This window comes from Balaenoptera acutorostrata, chromosome 19 (genome assembly GCF_949987535.1).
Source record: "Balaenoptera acutorostrata chromosome 19, mBalAcu1.1, whole genome shotgun sequence".
Taxonomy (NCBI): Eukaryota; Metazoa; Chordata; class Mammalia; order Artiodactyla; family Balaenopteridae; genus Balaenoptera; species Balaenoptera acutorostrata.
Window position 1 is genome coordinate 37441819 of NC_080082.1, and position 15715 is coordinate 37457533.

Sequence of the window (15715 nt, forward strand, 5' to 3'; positions counted from 1 at the left end):
GCCTTTAATTCCATCCAGTGTATCTATCGTCTCAGATGTTGTAGTTTTTATTTCTAGAATTTCATTTTAAGACTTTTTAATATCTTCCATGTCTCTACTTAATACATTCTACTTTTTCTCTGGGTTTCTGGAAACTGGAGCAATCATGGGGTTCACCTTGTTTGTTCCCCATCTCTCATGCATCACTGTCCTTTATTGCCTGATGGCTAACGTCTTGAGAACTGTTCTTTCATATGCTTTGTCCAGATTTTTAGTTGTTTCAGATAGTAGGGTAGGGACTTCCCCGGTGGTCCAGTGGGTGGAACTTCGTACTCCCATTGCAAGGGGCCTGGGTTTGATCCCCGGTTGGGGAACTAGATCCCACATGCATGCCACAACTAAGAAGTCCACATGCCACAACTAAGAGTCTGCATGCCGCAACTAAGAAGTCCGCATGCCTCAACTAAAGGATACCGCATGCCACAACTAAAATTAAAAAAAAAACTGATAGTAGAGTAAATCCAGTCCTTACTCCATCTTGGCTGAAAGTAGAAGTGTTCTGCCTCTATTATTTACCTCATAATTATTCTCAGGTTTTAAAATGTACAAAAAGGCCACATATTGGTTTTAACCAGTTGCTATCAATAGAAAACACTTTAGAGTCGGATTATACATGTTTTCCTGATGTGTGATAAAGCACATGCCATCTCTTTGGTCTCTGAACTAATCTTTGTTCAGAATCTATTAACAACATAACCATCAAAAAGCTCTAATATTTTTCTTCTTTTTTTTTTAATGAAAAAATTCCATCTGTTTTAACCAGTAAGAGAAATCTGCTTCAGAGCCTTTTGGTATTTATTATGCTATTATGGTATCACATTCCTGGGCTGAGCTGCTTGCCAGATGTAGTTATCGAACATTTTTGTGGCATTATACTTGGCCCAAGGACTTTAGATGTCTTATTTTAGTTGTATGTGGGTTGAGGTGGATTTATGTTTTTTTTAAATTGTGGTTAAAGTCTACATAACAAAATTTACCATTTTAACCATTTTTAAGTGTATAATTCAGTGTCATAAAGTACATTCACAATCATGTATAACAATCACCACTATCTATTTCTGAAACTCTTTCATCATCCCAAAGAGACTCTGTACGCATCAAACGATAACTCCCCATTCTCTCCTCCCCCCACCTCCTGGTGATCTTTATTCTACTTTCTGTCTTTATGAATTTGCCTAGTCTAGGTACCTCATATAAGTGGAATCATACATTTGTCCTTTAGTATCTGGCTTATTTCACTTAGAATAATACTTAAGGTTCATATTGTAGCATGAATGAGAATTTTATTTCTTCTTAAGGCTGAATAATATTCCCTTGTATGTATATAACACATTTTGTTTATTCATCTGTTGATGGACACTTGGGTTGTTTCTACCTTTTGGCTATTGTGCATAATGCTGCTGGGAACATTAGTATACAAGTATCTACTTTCAGTTCTTTTGGGTATGTGCCTAGGAGTGGAATTGCTGGATCATATGGTAATTTTATGTTTAATTTTTGAGAAATCACCAAACTGTTTTACATAATGGCTGCACCATTTTACATTCCCACCAGCAATGCACAAAGGTGCCAATTTCTCCACATCCTTACCAACACTTGTTTTTCTTCTTTTCTTTCTCTCTTCCTTCCTCCTTCATTTTTTTAAAAAAATAGTACCAAAAAGAAAAAAAAATAGTACCCATTCTAATGGGTGTGAAGTGGTATCTCATTGTGGTTTTGATTTTTATTTCCCTAATGACTAGTGATATTGAACACTTTTTCATGTGCTTACTGGCTATTGTATATTTATTCACATCCTTTGCCCATTTTTGAATTGGGTTGTTTGGTTTTTGCGGGAGAGCTGTAAGCTCAAATCTGTCTGTTCTTCAAAGATCTTCTGGGAGTTTAGATATTCATTTGGTATTTTATATCTAACATATCTAGAAAATGCTCCACAGAAAATTTTTCCGTGTTTCTATGACAGTGGTGTGACATATGTGGCAGATCTTTCTTTGTAATAGATGAAGCAGACAGTGATTCCAAGTTGCTTCCCACGTATCTGGGCTGTTTTCAGTGTTCTCCTTTTGTTTCTATATGGCAAATGTCCAGAAAAGAATGGTTGACTAGACTAATTGGAAGTGATTTGTGTGTGAGACTCCCAAGGCTCCAGTTATAGACCTGTTAGACTTCACTTTTCTTTGGGTTGGAAAGTTTTATCTCAGTGAAATACAAAACATAAACAAAACAAACAAAAACACCTTCACTCTTCGGTTGCTAATTAGACTTGCAGATGAGAAATTCACTTTCGAAATTTCACGCGTCATTATTGAGAGCATCTGCTTCTGCTCCAGCAAAGGCAGCTCTGACACAAGTTTGCCAGGTGCCTCTTTTAACTCAAAAGCTACAACCCGAGAGCTATATAAATTTGGTGCTAAATATATTGTTAAATGTAACTAACTTCTGACCTTCATCAGGAAGCTCAGGGTTAAAAGTTTTAAGTGTGATTTTGAGGCTGTAGAAATATAAAGCACACTTAAAAATGTCAAACATGTTTGTAACAAAAGAATCAGTTGAACACATCTGAGTACATTTGTTTATGTCTTTTATGGTAGTGCCAGCATTTGAGTGCAAATAAAAGGAACAATAGCAGAAACAATAGAAAAGAACTACCATTTATGGAGTACTCACTATGTCCCAGGCACCATGCCAAATGCTTTCCATGTATGATTGTGTTTAATAATTACAAATGAGGAAAATGAAGCTCAAAGATTCAAGAAAGTTGCTCAGGTCACATACTTGGGAAGTGGCAGAGACTGTATACAAAGCTAGGTCAGTGTGACTCCAACTTCACAACAGAAATACAACATCTTGTTGGATGGAAGAGAAACAGGGAAATACATTTCAAATAGCTTAATATTATTGCGACTGGCCAAAGGCAGCATAGACATCATCTAGAAAATAGTAGGAGATTTAAGTAGACAGAACTTGTTTTTTTTTAACTGTGTTGGGTATGTTACATAGAAATGTAGAAAGCCAGGCTTCCCTGGTGGCGCAGTGGTTAAGAATCCGCCTGCCATTGCAGGGGACACGGGTCCAAGCCCTGATCCAGGTAGATCCCACATGCCGCGAAGCAACTAAGCCCATGCGCCACAACTACTGAGCCTGTGCTCTAGAGCCCGCGAGCCACAAATACTGAGCCCGTGTGCCTAGAGCCTGTGCTCCACAAGAAGAGAAGCCACCACAATGAGGAGGCCGCGCACCACAATGAAGAGTAGCCCCCGCTCGCCTCAACTAGAGAAAGCCTGCACGCAGCAACGAAGACCCAACACAGCCAAAAAAAAAAATTAAAACAAAAAATGCAGAAAGCCAAGTGCTCGTCTTAACCTTCCTGATTGATGCTGGTATCTTCTTTAAGTGTGTTGCAGTTTTTCTTTTCGTATTCAAATTTTGGATTAAAATATTTTGTTTACGTTTTGATTGGCTTTTTTTTTTTTTTTTTTTAAATAATAGTAATGATTTTTACTATTTTTTTTTTTTTTTTTTTTTTTTTTTTTTTTTTTTTAAAGGATTTATTTATTTATTTATTTTTTTTTTATTTTATTTTTTATTTTTTTTATTTATTTATTTATTTTTGGCTGTGTTGGGTCTTCGGTTCGTGCGAGGGCTTTCTCCAGTTGCGGCAAGCGGGGGCCACTCTTCATCGCGGTGCGGGGACCGCTCTTCATCGCGGTGCGCGGGCCTTTCTCTATCGCGGCCCCTCCCGTCGCGGGGCACAGGCTCCAGACGCGCAGGCTCAGCAACTGTGGCTCACGGGCCCAGCTGCTCCGTGGCATGTGGGATCCTCCCAGACCAGGGCTCGAACCCGTGTCCCCTGCATTAGCAGGCAGATTCTCAACCACTGCGCCACCAGGGAAGCCCATGATTTTTACTATTTACATATGTTTTTTTTTTTTTTTTAAAGGATTTTCTTATTTATTTATTTATTTATTTATTTTTATTTTTGGCTGTGTTGGGTCTTCGGTTCGCGCGAGGGCCCTCTCCAGCTGCGGCAAGCGGGGGCCACTCTTCATCGCGGTGCGGGGACCGCTCTTCATCGCGGTGCGCGGGCCTTTCTCTATCGCGGCCCCTCCCGTCGCGGGGCACAGGCCCCAGACGCGCAGGCTCAGCAATTGTGGCTCACGGGCCCAGCTGCTCCGCGGCACGTGGGATCCTCCCAGACCAGGGCTCGAACCCGTGTCCCCTGCATTAGCAGGCAGATTCTCAACCACTGCGCCACCAGGGAAGCCCCTTGATTGGCTTTTATATTGACTATTATGCTCTCCTCATTGGCCTTACCACCTCTTTCTGAACAAAATGCTAATTCAAAAGTTTCCTTTCCTAAGAGTTCTTACCATGCCCCCATCTTTCAATTCTAAGCCTCGACTGCTTCCCTAACCCTGTCTAATGGATTCCGTTTCTTCATCTGAGGTTTGAAAGTCTCCAGTTAATCTACCTTTGCCTATATTGTAGTTCTTGGTTCTTGACAACCATACTTTTGAGACTTTTGTCTTATACTTTCTCACTTGTGGCCTTTTTTGGGTTTTTTTGGCTTTTTTCGACCCTGTCTTTTTGAATTTATGGGAATTCATGGCCCTTCTCTGTAGGTTGAAACCTAAAGACTGTCTCCAGAATCTCTCTTACTAGACCAATTTTCAACTTTCTAGAATGGAAAAACCAGTTGTTTCGAATTGATCAGAAATCTACTCTTGGATCAGTCAGTCATGACCAGTTGAGTAGGGACTAGAATCCCATAGTACAGACATGGCTGCTGGGAGTCTACTGACTTCGTTAGGGGCTTTCCTGGAAAAGGCAGAATGTTTACTAGCCAGGTACTTATCCAAGAGGTACCTTCTTCACTCTGTAGACCAGGGCACTGGAAAAAGTTATGATATCCTTGTAAACAAGATGGAGAAACATGAGCTGAATCCTGGGGAATTGGGTGCAATTGTAAGTAACTGAACAATCACATCCAAAGAAGGTGTACTGATGTTAGCCTGAAGGCAGGTCATTAGTGATGAGCTGAAAGACTCTGCTCACCCTGCCCGGATTTTAACGTTTCTTTCAGTGATTCAGATGAGCTATCCCTAGAATGCAAGTGCCCACAGGAACAGAAGCTATGGCCCTGGCTTCCTTGGTGATATCAGGGCACATTAAGAAAGTGATAGCCATTTGCCATTTTCTGGCCACCCTCAACTCCCCTTCCTGAGCATACTACCCCTCAGTCATGATGGGAATCCCATTAGAGCTCCCCGGGAAATGAGTGATGCAAAGATGGGAAAATGGCTGGAGTTCACTCATCCCTCCCCTCCCACTCCCAGCCTTTCCTCTATACTTTTCTCCTGGGACTCCATTTACTGAACCTTGGACTTTCGGATTTTATCTGTTCTTTCACATTTTCTCTCTTTTTATCCTATGCTCTAGGAGATTTCCTCTACTTTATGTTATGATTTGTGAACATTTTATTTCTGCTATCATATTTTAAATCTCTAATCACTTCTCTGATTATTCTTTTTTCAAATCAACATCTTCTTCATAAAAATCTTTCTTAAATCTCTTTGAGTCAAGTTTTCTTCTATTCCCTGATTATTTTTGTTTTCACCAGAATTTGTTTTTCATGTTTATATATCTTGGTCTTTCCCTTTCAAGCTGCTGGATCTGCTAATATCTTGGTGATCTTTGCTTATCTGGTCATATTTAAGAAAGAAGTTCCATGCAATTGGCGTGACATCTCTCCAGTGATAATTCTGACTGGGTGCTCTGGACATGAGTTGGGGGAGGTGAGTGGGAACTCATTTTTAGGCTGAGCCCACCTGATGGCCAGAATGAGAACTTTACTGTGAGACATGAAGTTGATGACTAAAAACCTTAGATTCTCCAATATGGAGAATTGTTTAATTTCTTTAAAGAAGAGCTATCAGGAACTTGTTTGTTTACCTTTGCCTGAGGATAAATGCCAGCTGCCTGTACTTACTGGGTATGAGGGAGGGACTGGAGGGTGGAAGCGGGTGGTGGAGAAAAGCAGGTGGGTACAGTTGATCCACCTTTAGAGCTTGTTCTCCAGGCTAACTGGCAGCCCTCCCCTGCAGGCCTCATAGCTTGTCCTGGGCTGGCTGTCTAAGGCATCCTTTACCTGTTAACCCTCTTCCATCAACTTTCTGGCTTCCAGATAAATGCTAACTATCTCATCCCCAAGTAATACCTCCTTACTCTGTTCTCCTTCAGGTATGGGTTTATTCCTTTTGTACTTCTGTTCCTTTAGTACAAAGAGTCAAGGCAGAGAGAGCATGTCTGGTTCATTAATAAAAAGCAACAATACACATTTACTGTTTATTACCCCACAAATAATATTTCTAGCAAAAGAACTATTAATTAATGTAATGGTTACATTAAAATAAAATAAAAAATTAAAATATAAAAAAATAAAAAATTATTATTTTTTATTGCTTTATTTTAAAAATAAAAAATTATTTTTTATTGCTTAAAAAGTGTACAAGTAATATATAAAAACATGCTCCTTATAAAAATGCAAATAAAAAATCATGTAGACTATAAAGGGAAATTGGCTGTTCCCTTCTTTTTTTCCCCAACGCAATTCTGCTCTTTTCCCAGGAAGTAACTGCTGTTAATAACTAGGTATATATCCTTGACTATTGCTAATGTATTTATATATCTGTATCTGTTTGGTTATCAGGCTGTTTGTCTTTTTTATTTAGATCGATCAAGTTTTCTATGTTGTTTTGTGAATTTTAACTTGACCATATGTCTTGGATAGCTTTTCATGGCAGTAGATGTAGAGCTATCATTCTTTCCCCTACCAGTTGACATCTAAGTAGTTTGTAGTTTTTCTTTTTCAGAGAGGCAAAATCTACTACTTTCCTGTTTCATTGTCCCTTAGCATGCTTTCCACTCAAATTGAGAAATCCTTGTCATATCTGTAAAGAACCCCGGTGGATTAAACTGAAAAAACCTGACTGAATGAAATATAGCAAGTTGAACAGATCATAATATATGATAATATTTAGAGGTACAGTACTAAAACTTCTTAATTAAAATTCATATTATCCTACCCCAGTTAATGAATGGAACAGAATCAGATCACATTTATTTTGATCAGAGTTAAGGAGGCAAACCAGCTTGCGTGTCATCTCTCAAACATACTAATAACAAATGCCCAGGTTTAAAACGTTCTTGTTTTTTTCCTACTGTTCTTTTCCTACTCTTTCCTGCCATTTTTCTTAGTTTATTCACCATGCTCTAAGCTCTTGATTTATTGTTCATTCTTTTTGTTACAGGTCTTGAAACTGGAATCAGTTTAACCTCAAGAGAATCATCAGAGTGTTAATTTCCAAATGAATCCTCTTTCTAACAATGATAAGAATATCTATGACAAAAATACACATTTTGGGGACCCAGATCCACACCTGCCCTAGAGAAAGGTCACATTCTCCACTTCTGAAGAGCAGAAATCCTTCTGCATGGCCAGTTCTGGCAGGTCAGAACTCCAGCTTACACTCTGCTTTTAACAAATTCACCAGGCACTAAACTATGTTTAGGCACTGTTGTATTAGGCATTTCACATTCATTATCTCATTTAATCCTCAAGACAATCCCACATATTAGCTTTAGAGAGGTTAAGGTACTTGCTTAAAGTCACACAGTAAGTGGTAGAGCTGGGCTTCAAACCTGGGCCTGCCTAGCACCAAAGCTTGAGCTCTGACCTCTGTGCTACACATTCAGCACTCAGCCAATGAACCCTCATGAGCACGTGAGAAGAGAAACTTGAAGGCCCTACCTACTACGTGAGTGGCTGGGAGGCTAGATGATGGCCCCCCAAAAGGTATTCACCTCCTCATCCCTGGAACATGTGCATGTTACTTTATATGGTGAAAAAGGACTCTGCAAATGTGATTAAGTTAAGAACCTTGAGATGGGAAGATTATCCTGTACTATCCAGGTGGGATCTAAATACAGTCACATATATCATCATGAAAGGGAGGCAGGGGATCTGACACACACACAGAAGAGTTGGTAAGGCAGTGTGATCCCATGATCACTGCAGGAGGAGACTGCAGTGATCGGCCGCAAACCAAGAAATGCCAGCTGCTACCAGAAGCTGATAAAAACAAGGAATGATTTTCCCCTGGAGCCCCCGGAGAAAGCACAGCCCTGCTGACACCTGGTTTGGCCCAGTGATACTGGTTTCAGACTTCTGGCCGTCAGAACTGTGAGAGAATATGTTTCTGTTGTTTTAAGCCACTAAGTTTGTGGTAATTTGTTATGGCAATCACAGGTGACTTTGTGATTTCTCTAGGCCAGTTTCCTTATCTGTAAAATGAGGATATTAGTGGTAATACCTAGAATTAAAAAAAAAAAAAAAAGTAAAGTGCTAGCATTTACCTAGCACAAGGTAGATGCTCCAGAGAGCTATTATCACTCGCAGGGTCTGAGAGGAATATGTACGGGGTGCTTCGGGAGCACATGGGAAGGAAGGGCATTTAACCCAGCCTCCAGTTCATAAATGCACACGACCATCCAGTAAGGTTAACAAAGAAGTTGAAATTAATTAAAAATGACAGTATATGGCATTTATTGACCAAATGACAGAGAGTTCACAAAACAATCTCCACCCTTAATTTCTAAGAGTGACTGCAGCCACCAGAGAAACTTTTCAGGTGGTAACTCATTACCTCGTGGATGCCCCAGCGACTTTATTTTTCTGGAGGTGATTCTGAATGGTCATTCCAGGACACATTAATTAATGAACCATAAAAATAAACACTGCAGCTGGAAACTGGAAGTGTAAATTCAGTTGCCTGTTAGGAATGTAATCTGTGACCATCACACTTTGTCCATAGAAATAAGCAGAGGGAGTGCTGGACTTGTCTAGGGGCCTGGTTCCCAGGCATGGAAGGATTATTGCTCCCTGAGGGCTGGACTGAAGCCGGGCCAGAGAGTTTGCCTTTGAGCTGTTCCCATTTGTTCATCCAGCTCCTGGGGAGTCGTCATTGCCTTCATTATGGATTGCTCTGGGCTAGTGATGGAAGAGTTAGCAGGGTGGCCTGGAGTGGCTCTTAGCAGGCTGGTACCAGCTGACACATGCCACTTAGGTTTCCAAGGAGCCCAGCTGTCCCCACTCACGCATGGCTGATGCACTTGTGGCTAAATGCGGTGCCACCAGGGCCCCGGGCCAGATTCAGGGCAGGAAATAGAATGCCACCTCCATCACCGGGGAAACAATGGCCTGCGTGCATGATTTAAACCAGGGCCAACAAGAAAGCTCAAAGGCAGGGTCAGAAGAGGAAGGGAGACCGGAGGGTGGCTTGCATGGATTTTGTCTTGGGTTATAACTGTTGACAAGCCACTTAGCTGCCCCCATGTTTAAGTTTATCTGCATATAAGATGGAGGGAACAATATTTACGCATCTCACTGGGGACTTATGAAAACAACATTTCTGACAGACCACTCAGGATCCATGGATGGAAGGTGGTATGTAAGTGCAGATGGTAAACTTACTGTGTGTGTGTGTTTTCAGCAGGTGCATTAGGGGCATGTAGACCCTCCGGAAAACACATTTAGAGTCTGACCAAAATCAAACAATAATAAAAACTAACAATTTTAAGTGCATGGATTTGTCTTTGGTTTTGTGCAGGTTTGGGGGAATTGCATGTGTAATTCAGACTTCAAGACTGTTTTCAAACATTGCTGTGATTAGTAATACTTCTGGCTCAAATCATTTGAGAGTGCTGTGGTTGTTGATTGTTTCCAGATGTTTGCCAACTTAGCTCTAAAAAATTCCCAAGTTAATTCTCCTGTATAGTTTATGAGTTGCACGTGGAGTCTGGAACTTTTGTTCCCAAGTTGGAAGGAGGCAAAAATCTATTTAAAAAACAAAGTGCAAAGAGGAATCGTTGCTCTATCCCCTGGAGGTCTGCTATTTCTGAGGAGTCCTGAGTCTGTTACCTATACATTTGTTCTGTTCATTTAAGGTTAAGCAATTGACCTCTGACCTCCCTATAAGGTTATTAAATGCTGCTTTCTGCTAGCTGGGTTCCTGAGGTAGTCTGTCACTCTGTTCTTGGTTAATTAAACCTTTCTCTGGTGCATATTGTCTGTCTAGAATAATTCCTGTGGGTCAGGTGAATGGTGACTACTATAGAAAAACAAACTTGTTTAATAACACAAATAATACACTTAAAAATTAGAATAATTATATAAATGAAATATAGAAGAGAAAGATCATCTGCAATTCTCTCATGCAGAATTAACCATACTGGCATATATATATATATATTTTAAACAAATATGGGAGTCTAATGTATGTACTTGCTGTTTTGCGACCTGCTGTTGGGCTGAAGCCTTCACCTATTGGATCTGGGTGGAACACCACAGATCCTTAGAGTGTCTGGCCTACAGTGGGGAGGGGTCCTGCTTCAGTTGCGGGCATGGGGGCGGTGGAAGGAGGGCCTCAGAGCTTCAGTCAGCACTTGCGAAAGGAGTTTCAAAGACTTGTTCTCTCAAATGTCACTCCACTTCCTCAGCGCTCCCGTGTTTTGGCAACAGCATACATCCCAGAACTGGTAAACACTTGCTGATCTTACCGTCTGTGCAGATGATGACCCTGTGCCCTCCTGATCTATTTGCATTCTGCTGTCACATCCATCGGTTCCCCCTTCCTCCCTTTTCTTCATACTAACAGAACTTGATTAAGGCATGGTTTATATGCAGCGCACTGCACAAATCTTACAGCCTTTTGAATTGAATACTGCAGACCTGTATGCACATAGGCATGAACCAATGTAACCACCACCCGGGCTATAAAACACCTCCAACATCCCAGAAGTGGCTTTGTGTCCCCTCTGAGTCAATCCGTCCTACCCCTAGGTAATCATTCCGTCCATTCTTAGACACTAATTTTATCATGTTGTTTCCCACCTAAAAACATTCCACAGGATTGTTGTCCCTTTATCTTGCTCCTTTGGGTCTAAATGTCTCTGCTTGACTTTCCAGGTCCACTTTCTTTTTTTTTTTTTTTAACCTTGGGTTTATTTATTTATTTATGGCCGTGTTGGGTCTTCGTTTCTGTGCGAGGGCTTTCTCTAGTTGCGGCAAGCGGGGGCCACTCTTCATCGAGGTGCGCGGGCCTCTCACTATCGTGGCCTCTCTTGTTGCGGAGCACAGGCTCCAGACGCGCAGGCTCAGTAGTTGTGGCTCACGGGCCCAGTTGCTCCGCAGCATGTGGGATCTTCCCAGACCAGGGCTCGAACCCATGTCCCCTGCGTTGGCAGGCGGATTCTCAACCACTGCGCCACCAGGGAAGCCCCAGGTCCACTTTCTTAAGGGTCCTGCCTGCTGAATCATTTGGGCCTCCGTTGACACCTCGTGGCCTGAGGCCAGTCTCTGCACTGTCAGTTCCATCTGCCAGGCTCCACCTGGAGCTTTGTTCACTCTGTGCCCTCACCTTTCCCTGGCTTCCCCGAATCTCACCCATCCTTCAAGGCTCAGCCCAAGTCCTGTTTCTGGCAAGAAGTCCTTTCACTTTGCCAAAACTTCTTCCAATTTCTTTACCTCCCTCTTACACCCTGTATTGGTTGACATCAAGTGACTGAGTTTCTGCAAAGACTTGGGGCCATGGAAGGTAGGCCACTCCGCCATTCCTACTTATGATTCCCCATGACCATCCACATGTGGCAGCACACAGTTTTCCAAACCCTCCGTTCTTTTCTCACCCATTCTCTCACATCATGGGCCTGCCCCAGGTCTGCAGCTCCCCAACCCCAGGCCCTGCTCCCTGTCTATCTCTCCCTGTCTTTTCTTCCCCTTCTTGGTACTTTGCTACCCAGCTCACTAAATTGTCTCCTCCAGACGTCAGATTCCACCCCTTCTTCAGATCTGACACCAAAAATCCTGAGACCAGGCTCTCCTTGGAGGGTGGGGATAAAATGTTGGGAGAGAATTTGAGCAGATGATGATGGAATTCTTTTTCTCAGATACAAGAAGGCTGGAAACACTGGTGCATCATATAATTTTGCCCCATCCCACCCACATCCTTTGCAGCCAGCAGTTAGTGGCTGTCCCACCTTCTCTGTTGTTCCAGTGTGTTAACTTTGCTCCCGCCCAGACTTCCTGAGTTGCCATGGCACAAGCAGAGTTCTGAGCTCGCAAGAGTCAGCACAATCAAGGGGTTTAAGTAAGATATTGCAGCTAAAGGGCTTAGCACAGGTCTGCCGTGGTCAGGCTCAGAGCTAATATCAAAAGCCTGCAACCCCTTCTCTGACTCCTATCAAGTCAGATGTGTTGGGGATCCTAAAGTGATTGTGACTGTGTGTGAGTGTGTGTGTGTGTGGTCAGAAACCCTACCTACTACAGTGAACACAGGCCCTGGGGCCAAGACCAGCTCTGCACTGCCTCTCCCTGGGACCCTCAGTCTCTTCATGAGTAAAATAAGATTCATAATCCATGCACCTCTGATGAGCGTAAGTGGAGCACACATCAAAGCACTTTGCAGGTGGGTCCACCCTGCCAGTGTGAGCCAGTAGGACAGGCAATCCAATGTGCTGGCAAGAAACTGGTTGGCCTAGTTCCAACTTGCAAATATAATTGTGTTTCTGAACTGGCAGTTGGCAAATGCAGCCCCCCAGAGACAAAGTCGGGTTCTAGACAAAATGTTTCAGTTCGACTCCTTCAGTGGTAAGAAGACTCAGGAGTCTGGCTGCCTGCATTGATATACAGGTTCTTACACTGACTTTGGAAAACGGCTTCGTCATTCCAAGCCTCAGTTGACTTGTCTGTGAAATGGGGATAATAGTCTCTTCCTGTTAGAATTGTTGTGAGGGGCAAAAGTAATTTATGTGAAGATATAGCACAGTGCCTGACACATAGAAACGCTCGATGAATATTAGTGCTTTTATTATTTCCTAATAAGTGTTGCTCTGTACATGTTTAATGAATGAATAGCTGCTGGTGTGGATTTGGCTTATGAGGGTGCTTTTTGTTCTTCTCTGGTATTTTCAGGCTGATTCCATCTGGCCGTGCTTGGCTGGGAACAATTTTGACTAGGTATGTGGGAAAGGAAATGACGAAATAAAAAGGCTTCAACCAGGGGTAGGAATGCTGACTACAGAAGACCGTGAGGTCCTGGGAGCAAACCCACTAGCCACCTGAGAGCTAACAGGGGACTTCCCTGAGGCCCAGGCCAGTCATGCAGCTGTCATTTCCCTCTCTGCTTCTTCAGAGAGGCCAACTTGACTTTGGTTTTATTCCCAAGCACATTTCCTGGATTCATCCTGGCAGGACTGTGGCTATCTTTCTGGGTAGCCAGATGAGATAAGCTGTAGACGTTTTTCTACGAAAGAATAAGCAACCAATATAGTATCTGGGGGTCCCTGCCCTGTGGCCCCCTCCTCATCTCCTCAGACAACTGTCAGAGCTGAGCCTGTGGGCAGAGGCCTATTTCATGACACACACACCCTTCTGAAACCCAGAGAGCAGGGTGGAGAGTTCCATGGTCACTCTGAGGGCAACAGTTTTGTTATTTGGTCCTGCCTTTGCCTTTGACTTACTATGTGACCTTCAGAAAGTCCCTTCCCCTCTCCAGGTCTCAGACTCTCCATGTACAAAATGAAGGAGTTGACCCTTGCAGTCTCTGAAGTCCTCTCTGTCTCTGAAAGTGGCAGAGTGCTGTGAGTTTTCAACCTGGGTTGGAATTCTGGCTCCACTGTTTTCTGACTTCGTGGCCTTGGGTAGGCCACTTTAGTTCTTTAGATTGATCCCCCTCTGTAAAATGGGGATGGTAAATAGTAATCTGCCCTATAGGGTTGTAGCAAGGTTTAAATAAGACATGTGCGGCTAAAGTGCTTAGCGCAGGATCTGCCCATGGTCAGGTTCAGCAAAGCAAGCCAATATCAAAAGCCTGCAGTCCCTTCTCTGATTCCTGTCAGCCAGGCCAGGTGAGTTGGGGCCCTGGAGTGATATGCGTGTGTTTCCGTCTGTCTGTCTGTGGACATGTGCCAGTGTATGTGGAGGGCTTGGCCTCCCCCAGGGCACTCTGGGAAGATCTGTCCTGGGAGCCTCCCTGAGGGCACCAGCTGAGTTGGAGCAGGTGTCTCATTCAGCAGAAGAGGCAGGTCACAGCCTTCCCCTCACTGCAGCATGCCCCAGTCTTTGGGGCTCTAGATATCTTCATTGTTTCCTGAGCAGTTTTCCTTGAAGAGGCAATAGCTGGTCCCTCCCAGCCTGGAGATAACTAACCAGGTTCCCAGCCAGGGTGCAAGCATCCTCGGAAGCAACCTGTTCTATTGCTGCTCAGGGCTTTGTTCTGTCTTGGAGGGCTGCCTGAAGGCAAGGAGCCCCAGCTCTTCTCCTGGGCCCCTGGGTTTTGAACTCAGGTCAGCTCTGTCCTAGGACTCCCTCCCTTCTTTCTTCTCTCCTTGGACCACGTGGTGTTTGTTTCACACTGGACACTCCGCTAAGTGATGCAGGAAGTAGGCCCCCAGGGAGGCAGATACCGCCCAGCAAAGCAGATAACCAAGTGAAACCTCTGGATGCCTCTGGGGCCTGGGGCAGGCTCAGTGATAAGTGGAAATGCCAGGCTTATCGCTGTGGGCCGAGTTCTAGAGAAGCTATCCTGGCCGGCCCACGTCGTTCCCAGGCCGCTGGGCAGTCGGGCATCTCCAGGCAGAGTAAACACTGGGTTGGCACAGCCGCAGCAGCAGGACGGGACACTGTGCCCCACTCTGGCACTTCGCAGTCCCAGCGCCAGAGGCCAGTAGCGGGCGTCGGATTACACCCAGATATTTGCGGTAAGCAGGCCGGTCTGCTTTGAAGTAGGAACCCGAGGAAGCATTGTTAGGTTCATGGGGCTAAGGGAGTCTCGGTGACAATTGTCCCCCCGATCTGGGTCCTCTTGGACCAAGAAGCTCCATCAGCAGGAAGCTTTGGTTGATGGGTGCAGCCCAGGGACGGTCAGCGCAGGCCTTTCCCGACTAACGTGCCGTATAGCGGGCAGAGGAGGCTGAGGGGCCGCTAACCCCGAAGTTGTCCACGTTGAAGCCTGTGAGACTTTCTGAGGTTCTGTTTCAGCTCTGGTTTCCTTCCAGGAGTAAGCGCAGCTTCGTGGAGGACGCGTTTGCCCTTCTGAGCGCACATCAGCTGATGGTGCATGCGGGGAGGTGGCCTGGGCCAGGCCAGGTGGCTGGGGGAGCTGATTTAGGACTGGGAAGACACCCCCTCGTCCTCCTGCCCCCACCGCACAATGAGGGGACTGAGTACACTGCCATCCTTGTTGGCTGACCTTCTGGGGTGGGATGGGTGTGGTGAGGGGTGGTGAGTTCCAAGCTCTACGTTTTCATATACTTTACCATGTGCCAGGTGCCGTGCTAAGTGTTTTGCTTATCCGAATACTCAAATAGCCCTGAGGTTATTGCGCTGTTATGAGCCCCTTTTACAAATGAGGAAAGCTGTGTTCGGGGAGATTAAGTTCCAGGTATGCAGCTGGCCCCTACGGGCACTTAGGTATGAAAGTAGGTAAGCACCCCTTTCCTCAAGATATGTGGCCTCTGTCTCTCAGAAAACTGTCATGATGTTTGATTTTCTTAGAACAAGACCTTTCACTGCCTTGTGCTGCCACACTTGTTATAAATCCACAAACCTACACAGTCT

The 15715-nt window shown here is 44.0% G+C and overlaps 1 protein-coding gene across 2 annotated transcripts in view; it reads left to right on the forward strand.

The window, feature by feature from the left end:
- Positions 1 to 9337: 9337 nt before the first annotated feature.
- The window catches only part of MYLK3 (myosin light chain kinase 3), a 59541-nt gene continuing 53163 nt past the window's right edge, over positions 9338 to 15715 (forward strand). The window contains exon 1 of one of the 2 annotated variants that reach the window (XM_007167643.3): positions 9338 to 9548. In XM_007167643.3, coding sequence (XP_007167705.2) covers positions 9495 to 9548 — 54 coding nt within the window. In that variant the 5' untranslated portion in view covers positions 9338 to 9494. The remainder of the gene's footprint in view (positions 9549 to 15715) is intronic. The other variant, XM_007167644.3, reaches the window with a different exon arrangement.